We start from the raw sequence: 17,420 nt of genomic DNA, 5'->3' as shown, positions 1-17,420 counted from the left end.
ATAAAAGGAGTGATATATATAGATATATATCTATAAATATCTATATAGTGGAGGATTCGTGCATTTTTGAAAAGGCCATCCCTCCCAAAAAAAGCACATTCACAACCCTGTACCTGCTCCTGAGAGGGAACGCCCATCAAACACATGCAAGAGCATGCACGAGGAGAAATGGGCTCGTGCACGCTCTGTCTAAAAGTTGCTGTTTCATCGCTCATACAAGCTTACTTTCCAAAAGAAGATTTTGCCATTTTTCCACTATGTCAGACTCTCAAAAGGTAAGTGAAAATGGAGACAAGCACATAGGAAGGCCTTACATAAACATCAACCGGAATAATTGACGATTAGGAGGACCTATTGTTTTTATTATCCATCTAGAAAAAAAAGTCAAATGCAACAGGATTTTATGTGTATTAGAATAATTTGCACCTGTGTGGAAAAGTCTTTAGATACAACTGGAATCAACTTTTATGGTAATTTTGTATACACAGTGCATGCAACACGAAATTTCATTTTGTACAGCTTTAATGGTAAATGGCCTGTACTTGTATAGCTCTTTTTCAAATCAGGAGACTTTACCAAAGAGCTATACACTACATTCACACTCACACACTGATGGTGGCAAGCTACATTGTAGCCACAGCTGCCCTGGGGCTCACTGACAGAAGCGAGGCTGTCGTACACTGGTGCCACCATCAGTGGATAATGCAGGTGAAGTGTCTTGCTCAAGGACACAACGACACTGAAAGTCAGCGTTTAAACCGTCAATCCTTCGATTTCAGGGCAAACTACATCCGACGCCACTGTTGCTTACATGACATTTTCATTTCTTAAAGTGCAGCAGTGATAAAATGTAAACAGTGTGGGAGAGAAAAGCATGGCATGAGAAAAACAGTTCATTGCCACCGGTGCAGAGCTTGCCTACATTGTAAGTGGATAAAAGGATCTTACAAGTAAAGGCAGTTAAAAACACAATTTAAAAGAAGAATAAGAAGCAAATATGGTTTCTGCATTCACATGCTGACAGGTTCAACAACATGGTCAAACAACATAAAGTGAAGAATAATGCGATGCACGTTATCCCTCATGTAGACACGATACATATGCTCACAGCATATAGACACAACATATTAATCTGACATATAGACGTCCATTACATAAGCACAATAGATGGACACACCAGAAGACACATAAACATTTTTGGCACTAACGGAACCCCATACTGCATACATTTTTCTGTAACTGCACATACTCCACACACGCAAGCGAATACTGTTTATTTGCATAGTGGGTGAGTTTTCATGAACTGTTACGTCTTTATTTGGAGCTTAAGATTTTTCTTTCTTACATCTTTCCTACTAGTCAATAAGTCAGAAATGCTCTGTTAATGTCTTTATCCAACTTAAAGTATTTGCCTCCACACATTTGCAGCGCTTTCAGGGTTGGCATTTTTTAAATATTACAACAGGTAATCAGATTGGTGCACCTTAGTGGGAGGAAGATGGAGATGATGAATTAGAAAGCCTTTAGTTTGGGAGCCTGGGAAGCTTGGAGGTCATTTCTAGCACTGTGAGAAAACAATATATTTGTATTTTAGCAGAACTGAAATTGCACTTTTTTATATTCCATTTTATTGGTTCTGTGTTGTTGAACCATGCTCACCAACAGGTTCCTTTATTTATAGTTCTTATAAACTACTACTTTATACTTCTCCTTTCTCACAGATGAGGTCAAACTTTTCATATTTTAAAACTAGTACTTCTCAAAGTGCAGTTCCTCAATAAGTGTCTTGCTATCAGGAACATAAATGTTCTGGGTATAGTTTTATAAAAGCTGTTTCTTCTTTTTTTTTCAGTCAAAGGCTGATTTATAGCAATTCATCTACAAATGAAAGATAATTTCCATCTGACCTGAGCTGGGTTTCAACCCAAAACAGCTTCCAAGATTGGTCAAACTGAACCAGACAAACCCAACTAACGGCTGATTGGCCACAGTTGGAGGCTTAAGTTTTAATACAAACGTTATCATATATATATGTATGTATAAGCTTTGTATATATACATATACTGTACATACATTTAAATATCAATTCCGCTGTCACAGCCTCTGTATTTTTTAAATGTTTTTTTATTTTGTTTCTGACATTGTGTTTTTTATGCTTTTTGTACGGCGACCTTACGTGTCCAGAAAGGCGCCTTTTTAAATAAAATGTATTATTATTTTTATTATTATATATGTATGTGTATATATATATATATATATATATATATATATATATATATATATATATATATATACACTCACCGGCCACTTTATTAGGTACCCCATGCTAGTAACGGGTTGGACCCCCTTTTGCCTTCAGAACTGCCTCAATTCTTGGTGGCATAGATTCAACAAGGTGCTGGAAGCATTCCTCAGGGAGTTTGGTCCATATTGACATGATGGCATCACACAGTTGCCGCAGATTTGTCGGCTGCACATCCATGATGCGAATCTCCCGTTCCACCACATCCCAAAGATGCTCTATTAAATTGAGATCTGGTGACTGTGGAGGCCATTTGAGTACAGTGAACTCATTGTCATGTTCAAGAAACCAGTCTGAGATGATTCCAGCTTTATGACATGGCGCATTATCCTGCTGAAAGTAGCCATCAGAAGTTGGGTACATTGTGGTCATAAAGGGATGGACATGGTCAGCAACAATACTCAGGTAGGCTGTGGTGTTGCAACGATGCTCAATTGGTACCAAGGGGCCCAAAGAGTACCAAGAAAATATTCATCACACCATGACACCACCACCACCAGCCTGAACCGTTGACACAAGGCAGGATGGATCCATGCTTTCATGTTGTAGACGCCAAATTCTGACTCTACCATCCGAATGTCGCAGCAGAAATCGAGACTCATCAGACCAGGCAACGTTTTTCCAATCTTCTATTGTCCAATTTCGATGAGCTTGTGCAAATTGTAGCCTCAGTTTCCTGTTCTTAGCTGAAAGGAGTGGCACCTGGTGTGGTCTTCTGCTGCTGTAGCCCATCTGCCTCAAAGTTCGACGTACTGTGCGTTCAGAGATGCTCTTCTGCCCACCTTGGTTGTAACGGATGGTTATTTGAGTCACTGTTGCCCTTCTATCAGCTCGAACCAGTCTGGCCATTCTCCTCTGACCTCTGGCATCAACAAGGCATTTCCGCCCACAGAACTGCCGCTCACTGGATGTTTTTTCTTTTTCGGACCATTCTCTGTAAACCCTAGAGATGGTTGTGCGTGAAAATCCCAGTAGATCAGCAGTTTCTGAAATACTCAGACCAGCCCTTCTGGCACCAACAAATATGCCACGTTCAAAGTCACTCAAATCACCTTTCTTCCCCATACTGATGCTCGGTTTGAACTGCAGGAGATTGTCTTGACCATGTCTACATGCCTAAATGCACTGAGTTGCCGCCATGTGATTGGCTGCTTAGAAATTAAGTGTTAACGAGCAGCTGGACAGGTGTACCTAATAAAGTGGCCGGTGAGTATATATATATATATATATATATATATATATATATATATATATATATATATATATATATATATATATATATATATATATATATATATATATATATATATATATATATATATATATATTTAATAAACCTGACATGATTGGGGCCGGTCACGTTCTCAAATAGTTTGAAACTAGTCTTTAAAAAGGAAATTAACAAGTTTGATGAATTGCCATTCAGCACCAAATTACTCGTGTTGTACGTCAAATCGCCACCAGGTGGCGCCCGGGCTTCATGAATTTGCAAGAAGAAGAGCCAAGCATGAAGAGCGTATTTTATGCACTTATTTTTTAACGCACACAAGGCATCTCAGTTTAACTGATACCGTACAGTCTCTGTTTCGTACGAAGCAATGTTGATCTAATTTCGAATACAAATTAAAATCCCCACTGTTGATTCTTTTAACTATTTGCTTCACGACTGTGTTGGGAGGTAATTTTCCATTTTTCTCCAGTAGATGGCGACAGTGTGCGGATAAAAAAGGAGGGGAAACTGGTGACGTCAGGGGTAATTAGCATATTTCTGACTATATGAAAGGCTTGCGCAAAAGCTCAAGCATTACTGCTGCATCCCACTGAGCAGACAACTCTCATCAGTAAGCCAGCGCTTCGGTAAGCCCCTCTTCTCTTTTCAGGGATTTTTATTCTTTTATATTTTATGTGTTTTTGGCAGCTCTCTGGGAATCATTGAGGTTAAGATTGAATTAAGGTGCAGAAAGGATTTTTCTTTTCTTTTTGGGGGGCGGGGGGCACGGCAGGGTGCAATGAAATAAAATAAAACGTATTCTTTTTGTTTTATTGCTTGGTAATCATTATGGCGTAAAGGAACGTAAAAGCTTAAAGCGCGCTTTGTCTCGGGCGCGAGCGCTGAGCGTTTTTCTTTGTTGCTTTCTGTGCGCGTGAGCTGCACGCGCTCAGCTCCCGTTATCAAACCGCTGCCTTTATCCTTCCACGGATCTCCTCCCTTTATTTATATTTTCTTATCCTATCTGGGAGGCATTTTGAGTTTACTCATTTAAAAAAAACCCAATTTAAATAGTTTTTAAAGCTGTAGTGACTATGGTTGACTGTTAATCTGGGCGGTGGTTCCCTCACACTGCGACCAGACAGCAGAAATGCGTGATTTGTAAATTGCGGATGTTGCACAGCTGCAACCAGTTTCACAAATTAAACATCTGAGCTCTTAAAGGTTCCTCTTAAAGCAAAAAAAATGCAAGCATTTTATTATTTTCTCAGCTTACGCTGCATGGGAACTCCATTGTTATGTAAATATGGTGTTTTGGAAGGATTCTGTGTCATTGTGCGGAGCCCACCTCCCCTCCTTGGGTGCAACATCCCGGTGCTGTGTGCACAGAGCAGCTGGGGATGCATGCTGATCAAATCAGACTTAAGCGAACAAAAGGAGGCGGTTCATTTCCTTGCACATTACAAGGAGAGAACTGAGGGGTTAGATATTTGTTGGCTGAGATTTTTTTTCTTTGAGGCAACGCCCTCCCCACCCCCTCTCCTTCTGATAAAACGCCATGGCAGACTGCATGCTTGGGTGAATTTACAGAGACTGTTGTCTAAATGCAGACTTTTGAACCGGCTGCACATTAACCTGCACGGTTTCTCTCCCTCATTATTATTTTTTAGACTAACTGCAACAATGAGTGACAAACCAGACATCTCTGAAGTGACCAGCTTCGACAAGTCAAAGCTGAAGAAGACCGAGACGCAGGAGAAGAACCCCCTGCCTACAAAAGAGAGTAAGTTTTAGTTCTTTAAAAAAATTTGATAAATTTTTTTTCTACTGGGAAAGGTTGGCTAAATTTCCCTATTTTTGTCTCCCACAGCCATTGAACAGGAGAAGGCATCATCATGAAGCCCCTCCCTTCCCATCATGCACTGTACACCCCCGTCTCCTCCTGCATTGCCTTGTTTTCAGTCACTTCTTTTTAGCTGTATAACTCTGTAACCGAAATTATGAATCGACGACTATAACCAAGCTGCACAGCTGTGTGGACGGATGATGCCTTCTTCAGCCTCATCCCCTCCTCTCCAGCTCCCACCTACACGCTCCTTTCTGTCGGCCTGTAACCGAGGAAGGAGGGGAGGGCCCTGATTTGGTCTCCTACACCACCTAGACTGCCAACGCTAACGTGCAGGTTGAGGGACCAGGGCGTGGCCTGCGTTCCAGGAAGTTCATCTTCGTCGCACCTTCACCACCACCACCTTTCACCACCCGGCATCCTGTGTGGCTGCTTTTGCGCCAAAGCTGAGGCGTCTGGCTTTTCTTTTTTTTTTTTTTTTTCGTCTTCTAACTTTCGGAAATGCACCACTTTGTTTGTACGCTGGCCAAAATGTAAATGCCCCAAAAAATTGATACTGTCACTTTTTTTTCCTCTTTTTTTTTTTTTCGTGTACACTGATTAAAATGACGGATTCCATCTTGATCTGGGAGATGCTCTATGGACCTAACCCATGGTCCAACTGTAACATACTTGGGCCCTTTTTTTTTATTTTTTTTTGAGCAGTTTAGAGTTGCTCTTGTGTTGCAATCTCTGAATTGTCTCAACTGAGGAAATAGTTTGGGTAACTGGTTCTGTGTTTTTGCTTTGAACTGTTAATCAAACTTCTTTTGGAGTTTTGTAAATTTCCCAGCAGTCATGTTACTCTGCCACAAACCATTGCCAGAAAATGGAAAACCGTGAAATGTTGTAATAAAAATTTGTTACTAAAATGATCCTTTGACTACTTTATTCCTGCTTTACTAATTTTGTTGAAGCCCAACAGATGGACTTGAATCTGATTTGCTTTCCTGTAATGCAGGAAGTGGATGGAGTCAGTCGATCTACTGCCAAACTCCATGTCTTTCCTCACACACCTTGCTTGTATAAAGATCTTTTGGAGAAGGGAGTGTCTAAAAGTTTAGGGACTGGAGATTGGTTTCCATTGTATAAACAAGTTTACTGCTACTTATATCCTGGCCTGACCCAGAATCCATGGTGTTGCCTCTGCAGGAGATTAGCTCGGCCTTTGTCCTAAATTAGCCGCTACCTATGAGGTCATTAGCACAGCATTTAGTTAAGAACCACATATCTAAAAGTATTTGGAATAAGAATAAATCTGGTGTTTGACTATAGACACAATCAACCAAATTGGTATTCAGGTGAGGACCTTGTCAATATACACAGTGGCCTCTCTCCCTTTGAATCAAGTCTGATCTTAAAACAAGTTGGATGTCACTAAGTGGATTAGTTCAATCAGCTGCTCCTAATGAGGCATTAATCTTAATGGGGGGGTGCATTTTTATTTATTTTTTTAGCTGTGCAGGTTTAGTTGGAAAGTGCTGAAGGGACTAGGCCAGGTCCACGCTCCGGGATGGGATTAGCATTTCCCCTGTCCTCAGCCTTCTGAAAGTGGATTTAAACATAGAGCAGCTGATTGGGTGGAGTCCCTGCAGGGATATGGTGGTGGGGGGGTCAGATGTGTCAGCATTGAGCCGATCCCCTGGTGTGTCCTGCCTGGTAACCCATGGCAACAGCTGCTGCTGAGTCACTGCAGATCGGATGCTTGTTGGAGAGCTGGTTTCCCTGGCGTGCATCAAAATTGTCCTGCTGGCGTGTTTTTGAACACACAGGAGATTATATAGGCAGTCCGTTCTGCTGTTTAGTCTATATTTAGATGTATTTGTCCATCTGGCTCGTAGCGCTTTGTTTCTCCTGGTGAAGGCATTTCTTTGTTACTGGTACAATTAATCAACAGCTTCTGAGGGGAAGACTCACTAATGCATTTCCAGGCAGCTAATGGATTTGGATATTTATCTTTAAGCTCTTATAAGACAAAGGCTGTCATTAGATATCAATTGTTTTGACCAATGATTTTTTTAAATTGTCTCAAAGAACAGTTTTATGCTGGTTATACTAAAATAATTTCAATCTTAATTGAAACTACAAAATTGAACTACAAAATATTGCCATTCTTAGAAAATTTTAAAATGCATGTGTAGAGAGGACTCACAGTTCCTAAGTCTGAAAATATCTGAATATGTTGAGGTAATAGAATAAGCCGGATAAAAGATAAAAAAAAATGCCATGAAAGTCCATAAGTGTTGGTAAACATCAAGTCTCAATAACACTGAACCTTTAAACCAGCTATAGCACAGAGACACTTATTTGGACCAAACAAAAAGTCTGGATATGAGATTTTCTTTCCAAAGTATCTAAAAATAGTTTGCACACCTTGAGATTACAGCAGAGGTAAGATCTTAACGTGATTAAGGAAATCCCATCAAATATGGTAATGGCAGGTGGGACAGACTTAAGATTTCATTGGATTTCCATAATTTCTGATAAGGTGATTCTACACGACTGGTGGCCTCTTTGCTGATGTAGTGGGTCAACAGCGGGATGACATTTTGGCCCATTTTGGATAGCTTCACACATTCTGATTCTTCTCGTCTCCACCAGGACTTTGCATTCAATTTAATCATCTATCCTTCCCTGACAAAGACAAATGCTGTTCCTGCTCTGCATTACCATGGCAACCACCCGTTCAGGAGCTGCATTTGCTGTCTGACTGCATGCTAACACCTGGCCATTACCATTAATAATCTCCTCCCGCTCTTTGTCAGCCAATATGGCTTACAGAGATAAAAAAAAGACTAAACAGGAAATGGATGTTTGTGCCATTATTTCGGGCTTCCTGTTTCAAGCATATCTCCTCATTCTGTGTCTTTAGTTTTATTTTTTTTTCTTACAGCTGTCTTTGGACCTGTAGCATGAAATAAACCACACACAAAGATAAAGAAAGAAGCAACTGTGCAGCATTTGTTCGTTCTTTATCTGGTGTTACATTAGAGGTCATCAGACCCAGCTGCTACCCACTGGTGCCTTTTTTTTTTTTAAGTCAACATATGGCAATGCTGAGCATTCAAGTTTGCCTTGAGATCTCAGACTGAAATTCAATATGAATCTCAAAGTAGATGGGGACTCCCGCAATGTAATTTGATTGAAACCAGAGCTGGATGTAATCCTCCAATTAAGTTAGAGGGTTACAATGAAAATAACACAATGGAAGCTTATGGTTTTGATTATCTAAAAAAAAAAATATAATTTAGCCCCAATAGTGATATGCAAAATATATTGGGTGCTGTTCTTTTCTTTTTTATGTTGCAACCAGAAATCATTCATGGGAAGATATTTTTATAGAAAGGACAGGCTTAAAGTAGAGGATAATATAAAATATCTAGGAAAAATTTTAAAGCTGTTCAATCACCTTTGGATACAGCTGCTGTGATTCAGGATATGTCTCCATCAGCTTTGTATGTCAAGCTGATGTGCACATATTATTTTAAGACCAACTGGCAGAAAAATGGGCTCATATGTGCTTACCATTGTACAGCACACTTTAAACAGTGTTTTGTCTAACGAGAGAGCATTTTAGACCGAGTTTCGACTCCAAAAGGGGGACTTTAGCATGCATTTTGGCTCCCAAGGTAGCACTGTAACATGCATTTTGGCTCCAAAGGGGGCACTTTAGCATTTTTTTGTCTCCCCAAAACAAACTTTAACATGCGTTTTGGCTCCCAATTCAGCAGTTTAGCATGGGTTTTGGTTCCCAAGGGGGCACTTAAGCACATGTTTTGGCTCCCAAGGGGGCACTTTAGCATGGCTTTTGGCTCCCAAGGGGGCACTTTAGCATGGCTTTTGGTTCCCAAGGTGGCACTTTAGAACACGTTTTGGCTCCCAAGGGGGCACTTTAGCATGGCTTTTGGCTCCCAAGGTGGCACTTTAGCATGGCTTTCGGTTCCCAAGGTGGCACGTTAGTACACGTTTTGGCTCCCAATTCAGCAGTTTAGCATGGCTTTTGGCTCCCAAGGGGGCACTTTAGCATGGCTTTTGGTTCCCAAGGTGGCTCTTTAGCACACGTTTTGGCTCCCAAGGGGGCACTTTAGCATGGCTTTTGGCTCCCAAGGGGGCACTTTAGCATGGCTTTTGGTTCCCAAGGTGGCACTTTAACACACGTTTTGGCTCCCAAGGGGGCACTTTAGCATGGCTTTTGGCTCCCAAAGGGGCATTTTAGCATGGCTTTCGGTTCCCAAGGTGGCACATTAGTACACGTTTTGGCTCTGAAGGGGGCACTTTAGCATGGCTTTTGGTTCCCAAGGTGGCACGTTAGTACACGTTTTGGCTTCCAAGGGGGCACTTTAGCATGCATTTTGGCTCCCAAGGGGGCACTTTAGCATGGCTTTTGGTACTTGTTGTCTCCCAAAGGGGGACTTTAGCATGCATTTTTCAACAGTTGGGCCACAAGTATCATCTTGTATCTCCCCATGCACACCACTGTTGGAGGGTATTGTGAATAGTAAATAGCAAATATTGCCATACAATGTCCTGTTTCAAGCTCCATCAACCTTACTTGAGCAGGATGTTCCCAAATCTGTGTTTTACCACACAAAAGCCGTTGGAAATTATTGAGTTGTATCAATGTAAAAAGGACTGAATACATGTTTTGCTCCCTGAGGTTATGGTGCTAGTTTGTGTTGGTCATATGAAAGAAAAACAATGCACAAAATATTTTTGTTGCAACATAACTCTATGTCCAAAACACTTAAATGATCAACAAAGCTATATTTGGCGACCCTTTTTTTATCTGAAAAATACCACAGGGGTGTACCACTAAATCATGGCTGCAATGTCTTTTGCAACAATACAGGCCTGCAGAATGTTTCGCGAGTCATTTTTTTGTGCAAGGTGTTTACTGACGAATGTCATCCTGCGTCCCTGTGATGCAGAAAAATGACCTTTTACTAAAGTAGGCCTTAGCAAAAAAGCTAATTGCTCTGACAAGAAATAAAGTGGGATAAACACCAACACAAGCTGTTTTCTTTAGCTTTATGAAGGTATACAGGAATCAGAGAAACTGCTAGAAATCCCCCTCTGCAGCTTTAAATGGAGCACTGACTGCAGTTGCGTAAATAGCAATTACATCACATCCTGTGGGTAGTTGAAAGTCTGTGAGACAGTTGTACAGCTGTTAATTCCACTATCAAAACTGGTAAACTGAACTTGCATATATGGTTAATAAATCAGCGAGGTAAGAAACAGGTGGGAGCACATGTTTGGGACTGAGCTGCATGTCTGTAGCTTGGCTTGATTATCCTGAAAATGCTCTATTAGTCTGGCCTCAGGTGGAACCCCGATCGATGCTGTCTGAACAATAGTCCCTATTGCTTCTAAATGCATTAGCCAAAGTATTGCACAGGAATTGATGCAGTTCCAGAGATGGCAGAGCTCATTTATGTGTCATTCTGACTCACTGTCTTACTGGCAGAAAAAAATATAAACTCTCAGGAGCGATGATCAACAAAAAAGAGCCAGTTTGACTCTAGGGCTGTCCAAGCTGCATTATGTGAAAGCGTTGATCACATGATCTGGTGTTTGCACATCACGGAAGCTGTAAGGCTCAAACAGACAGAAGTACTGAGCGACATCCTCCTCCCTTCCCCACCGCAGCCACAGATCAGGGCCTCTCAGCATCTCTTCTTCCTCATCGCTGAAGATGCTCCTGCAGCAGACGCTTTGCACTTTTAGTTTCTGTTTAAAGCAGAGAAAACCTCTGCTAAAACTTATTCATATAACTGGGGCGAGTTTTTTATTCAGCTCCAATCGAATGTTTTTTTGCATGAATACTTGGCTTTTTAAAAGTACAATGCAGGGGATTTATTTTCAATATATAAATTTGTTTTTCTCTTTAAAAGATCTTCAAACATGTTTTATTGCTGCAAACAAATGTCTCTTCTTCACAAGTCCAGGTTCCAGAGAGCAGTTTGGAGCAAAACTGGGAGCACCCCGCACAATGACAGACTAACAAGATTTACAGCCTAAGCGTGAACGCTTTCTGGCACAATCAATGTGTTTGTGGAGCACTTAGCAGAAAAATAAACAAAAACAATGTGACAAAAAAACAAACTCATCAGCTTTGGGACATTTAAAGCTGAACAAAGAGTGCAGCCTGATTCCCTGGCTGCGAGAATGTTGATCGTGAACATTAATTACCCGAGTAATCCCAGGAGAGAGCTGCTTAATTACTGCCGTTGGTGAAAACAGGCTCTGCCATGCTGTGACCTCATTCAGGTTTTCTAAATCAGACAGAGATTGACATACACAGAGCAGACGTCAAAGGGAACCCTTGCAAAGACACATCTTTTAATAAAGCACCAACGAAAAGCTTTAGGTGTTCATCATTGGCTGTTGCTCTGGACTAGAGTGATTTCCAGAGGGAGGTGTGGAGAGGAAAATAGGATTTTCTCCAAGGTACCCAATATTGTGCAACATTTTTTTTTGGATGGATTACCCTCTCAGGAAAATCTACAATCACCTACTTTGACTTTTTAGTGATTCAGCTGTAAAAAAGAAGAACAAAAAAAAAGATATTATAATTGAATACACAGAGAGATATTTCCAGCTTTTTAATATTGATATATATTACTTAAACCCAGGGTTAGATGATGCCACAGTTTGTAGAAATGTTGCCTTGCAGCCAGAAAGTCCTGGGTTCGATTCCCAACCTAGGGTTCTTTCTGCATGGAGTTTGCATGTTCTCCCTGTGCATGCATGGGTTCTCTTTGGGTAATCTTGCTTCCTCCCAGTCCATAAACATGACTGTTATGGTGTTATCTATGATGGAATGGTATGCTTGTGCTCTGAGAAGGTGGCACGTACCCGGTTCGATCCCTGCAGCCTCCAATCTGGGTTACTGAGCAAAACCCTTAACCCCACACAGCTCCCCGGGCGCCACTCAATGGCAGCCCACTGCTCCCCAAGGGGATGGGTCAAATGCAGAGAGTGAATTTCCCCATTGTGGGACAATAAAGGGATTTAGAATAACAATTAAATAGTATAACAATATAATTATTTCCTTGTGGTTTGAGTAAAAGGATTTTGAAGCTAAAAGACTCACATGTGACATAAACACATGTGACTCAGGTTCATGTCAGCTGATCAAATCTAGGATGTTATAGTGTTATTGTTAAGTTTAATTAACAGAGCATATATTCACCTGAGAACTGATGATGTCTGCGTGTTACAGACCCTGTTTGTATGTGCAGAAGTGTATATAACAATAAAGTAGTGAATCTCAATCTATTTATTTATTTTTACTGTATTTTAAATAGGCCTATAGGTCTTTTTGTCCAGAAAAAAACAAAAAAATTTCATAGCACTCCCTGTTCGAAAAGTATGTCCAGTGGCCCTGCCATCATGCTACATCTACTTACGTCTTCTTTTATCTTTTTACAAGGCGGTAAGGTCCAGCTACAGATCACATCACCCATTTGAAGTGGCAAAAAATATGTATATTTTTTTTTATTTCATTGCAGTTTTTTTGCGAAATATAAGAATTTTGATACAAAAATATTTTTTTCTTGAAAGTGAAGTGTTTATTTACATCCAGCAAATTTGTTTCCATATTTACAGTTTGTGTAACTTGATGGTTCATGGAAATGCAGCTATTGACACCCTTGTCAAGGTTAGACACAAGATGTATTACAGTAAGCATGTTCATGGGAAGTTGAGTGGAAGGAAAAAAAGTGGGAAAAAAAAGTACACAATCTTTTTCTTTAATTGGTCTTGTATAATTTATTTCCCAAAAAACTCTGGAGTGTTTTGTTTCTGTAGCTCTAATTACAATTAATGTGAATTACAGCCTGAAATATACATTTTTGATTCATGCATCTATATGCAAACGTTCCTTTTTGAATACCATGATTGTTATTAATTCACTTTTCCCTCATAAACACGTTTATCAAGATGCTCCTGTATTATGTCTATGTTCTCCAGTTTTCTGTTAACAAACAATCCCTGAATGCCTCTGTAGTAAACTCTGTTTTGGGTATAAACATTAAATCCATCAACATTACAAATTAGTAATTTGGATTTAAACTTATACATGTAGAAAAACTCTGAAAGTCTTGTTGGTTTAGATTTTATTTACTGAAAACACATTGGTCATTTCACGTAGTTATAGGGGTATACTTATCTGACACACCTAACTTCCTAACAAGTTTTAGCAAGCATGTGAGTTCATGCTCAAACTGGAATGTTGTGTTGTTTTTTTTTTAGCACCGCTATGCTGACAGCAGTGAATTTAAATGCATTACAAGTGGAAGTCTTGTTTTGCACTCTCCTTTGTACTATATATCTGTTAAGCTAGAGCCTAATAGGACTGTTTTACCAAAAGTTCTCCCAGCTGCACAGCTAGAAAAAGCAGATACAGCAGGGTGTGGGTGGACTAGGTGTGGGTTGTTCTGATGAATCATTTATGTCCAACTTACCTTTTATGATTTGAATAATTTATGATATATTACATGCAATTTTTTTGGAGAGTGTTTAATGTCTAGTTTTAATTATATTACTGGAATTGGATTCAAATGGAATCTATGCTCTTTGTATTTGATCTTTTGTATATTTCAATGTTTTTGTACTAATAGCTTTATTTTTCACACTGGATCTTTTACATTAGGATTTTCTTTTTTGCTCAGTTTTGTTGATTAAGCCGTCCCAGATCCCTTTGCCAACATTCTGAAGCGGTGATGGAAACGAGCTGAAAGGGGAATGGTGCAACACCATTGTTGTTCTCATTTTCTGTGTAGCGCATGTGTGTTTGTCTAGAGGCAGGTCGATGCTGCAAGTTTGGAGAGGCAGTAATCATGTAGCCACTTAAGCAGAGGCTTAAAATATGTCTGCTCTGGGACCTACTTTCAAAAATGTTAGTTTACGGACACTTTAATTGCCTTGTGTTGATTATAGATGGTTTTGAGAAGGTAGTTTGTGATTTGGGCCTAATCTTGTCTACGTGTGGATGTCGCCACTCAGACAACATGAGTTCTGTTGATGAGACTCACCTGGTTTTGTCAGTATTACCTTCCTAGTAGTTTAAAACTGGTTGGTTTACCCCACTCCTCATCAAATACCTTTGCTTAGCAGCCATGCCATTGTTCTTTCTTTGCAAGTTTTTAGAAATGTTTTTATGTTTTGTTTGTCTTTTTACCATAATTATGCTTTTGTCCCATAAGAATCTGGGTCTATATCTTTTTGTTCATCCAACTGCTCAAAGATATATCCATCCCTCCATCCGTCTGTCTGTCCCTCCATCCTCCCATCCAATCAATCCATCCTCTTCCGCTTATCTGGGGTCAGGTCACGGGGGTAGAAGTTTTAGTAGGGAGGCCCAGACGTCCCTCTCCCCTGCAACTTGGGCCAGCTCGTCCATGGGAATCTCAAGGAGGTCCTAGGCCAGCTGGGAAACATAGTCCCTCCAGCGTGTCCTGGGTCTCCCTTTTTGTCTCCTCCCGGTGGGATGTGCGCAAAACACCTCACCAGGGAGGCGTCCAGGAGGCATCCTAACCAGATGCTTGAGCCACCTCAAATGGCTCCTCTCAACATGGAGGAGCATGTTATATTACTAACCATTAGTTATATTCACATTTATAGCATGAGTAAAAATCATCTCCAGCTGTGGATCTTTTTGCGTCCAGGATTTGCACAGCCAGTACTGCAGCCACAGTTTCCCGGATTTTGAGCAGCTTTCCAGCTTGGAGACGGTTGCAACACTCCCCCGTAATAAACAAAGCCAGATGAATCGATAGCTGGATGTTTCAGTAGATAAATGCACGGATTAGTTGCATATATGCATGGACAGACAGACTGATGTATAGATGAAGTGTCAGACACATCTGTCAAAGCATGCTACACATTGCAGGATCAAAGGCATTTGTAACTGATTTTCTGTACAGTCTTCTTAGAGTCTTACTTTGCCCATGCAGGTGAAACACCTGAAGACACATTTTTATCTCAGTGTCTGTGTTGCACAAGTGCTGATGGATAATTTAGATTTAGTAAGATGTTTTTATCTTTTTTTTATGGTTGTGTTTTTTTTGCACTGTCCTGATTACAGCAGCACTTGATGTGCTGCAATTAAAAAAGCAAACAAAACAAAACAAAAAAAGAAAACTGCAGGGTTCTTACCCAATGCTGCTGCTGCTTACACATTAAACCAGGAATGAAAACTGTGTCTCAGTAGAGTTGCCAGTTTCTTTCTGTTATCAGGGTGGAGTAGCACTGATAAATTAAAGCCAGCGCTTTTTTCTGCCTATAACACTACTTCTCTGTTCTCCTCTGTATATGGCCTAAGGGAACATTTATTACTGCACCCATGAAAGGTATGCGTTTTTTTCTGTCTGAGGCACTGAGGTTAACGTTACTCATAGTATACTATCTTAGATAGCCTAGTTCACCCTTAACACCCTTTTATTGTTCTCTGGGTTACGTCCTCAGTATGTTACATAATATGAGTAAGGGATATGAAAATTACTCAAACATTGTTTCTCAAGCGTTCATTGCAAAACACCTCCTTGCTGTCTAAAATATAGGATGTTATTTACTTTCTTGAGTCATGGTGAACGTTGAGAAAGTGCAGACAGATGTTTGAAAAATGTTAAAGTTTTGAGGCCACACAGCAACAACGCTCCACTTAGTATCCGTACTCCTATTTGTTTGGCTTGGTTTATTTGATATATCTGTTGGTGAGGTCAGTATGGGGGTGATAAAGCTTGTTTTCATGGCGTTAAGTCACCAAGGGCCGAGTATGGCTGGCCAGTGTCAACAGCAGCTATGTGGCATCCTTACAAAGCTAAGAGGACAACGAGTGGACTGGAGCCATTAGCACCACTCCCCTTGTCATCGCCTGCATCTTTCAGTGATGGCTTCTCTATTAAATTCAATGAAAAAATGAAAAAAATAAAATAAATAAAGATTATCTCCGGAATGTTCATGCTGCCAAATCCTGCTGGTATTTTAGTTACCAACAAAAACACTATTATTGTTGGTCGTTGAATAATTTCCTCCTTCGCCACAAAGTACATCTGATGTTTTCATATATTTGTACTTTGTATGTTGAATACTCCATATTGACCATGTCTGTATTACAAGTTTGTTCCATCCCACTTTATCCACTAGTGATTGAAAGTAAATTCTACAAGCAATCACACATTTTGCCCAACAATCTGGATTTTCTATTTTAGCAAACTATTATGAACACAATGTAATAATAAACGTCATGCAATTAAAAACATGTTGTTTTTGCTTATGAAAGGGAAGAAAATGTTACCAACTGAATCAAAAATGTTAATATGAATTGTTAAACTGAACTGTAATAAATGAAAAATAGAGCTGAATTGGATCAAACCTAACGGGACTGACCCTATCACTTCGACTTTAGGTCTAAACTACAACTGGAAACAAAAAAAGAAAACCGTAAAAAGGACAGAAATGATAAAAAGCAATTCCTTATGATACAGTAGTAACTTTAGAAAACAAAGAAATATATAAAAAGCATAATGGCAGGATCTTGATTTTTGACACGGGCTAATTCTGAGTTGTGCAAATTGTAGGTCTTAGCTCCAACTGCTTCCCCTTGGCAAACGTGAGTAAACCGTTGTCACAGTGTGATAGAAATGCACAGGAATGATGCTAGTAACATTAGGACTACAGTCTATCAAAAAAGGACTACAAAAATAAAGAAATTATAGCAAATGAGTGAAGCTTTACCTTATAAAACCAAAAACGATATAAAGCCGTTTACATTTGCGTGTGTCACACAGGTAACATGAAGAAAATAACATGTTTTTGGTAAATTCTTTAACATGGGCTGTGCCTGTTTTTCCTGCCATGCAAAGGATCATGGGACTCCGTATAGCCCCTAAGCACCTAAGAGGAAGGTTGAGACGTTATTGTTCTAGTTGTTTAGCATGAGCATAAAAACTCTTGAAAATATGTCTTTTAAAAAAAATACAAAGTAATAAAGGGGAAAAATTGGGAATTAAAAGATA

General features: G+C 39.9%; 1 protein-coding gene across 1 annotated transcript; it reads left to right on the top strand.

Moving 5' to 3' along the window:
* The first annotated feature begins 4,003 nt into the window (after window positions 1–4,003).
* LOC119792314 (thymosin beta-12) lies at window positions 4,004–6,272 on the top strand. The gene is made up of 3 exons (XM_038298910.1): window positions 4,004–4,159; window positions 5,183–5,295; window positions 5,383–6,272. The coding sequence occupies exons 2-3, from the start codon at window positions 5,196–5,198 to the stop codon at window positions 5,409–5,411; spliced, it is 129 nt and encodes a 42-aa protein (XP_038154838.1). The 5' UTR covers window positions 4,004–4,159; window positions 5,183–5,195; the 3' UTR covers window positions 5,412–6,272.
* The last annotated feature ends 11,148 nt before the right edge of the window (window positions 6,273–17,420 follow it).

This window comes from Cyprinodon tularosa, unplaced genomic scaffold (genome assembly GCF_016077235.1).
Source record: "Cyprinodon tularosa strain WSP-4 unplaced genomic scaffold, ASM1607723v1 ctg417, whole genome shotgun sequence".
NCBI lineage: Eukaryota > Metazoa > Chordata > Actinopteri > Cyprinodontiformes > Cyprinodontidae > Cyprinodon > Cyprinodon tularosa.
The sequence above is the reverse complement of the archived record's forward strand: the minus strand, read 5'-3'. Positions and strand labels throughout refer to the sequence as shown.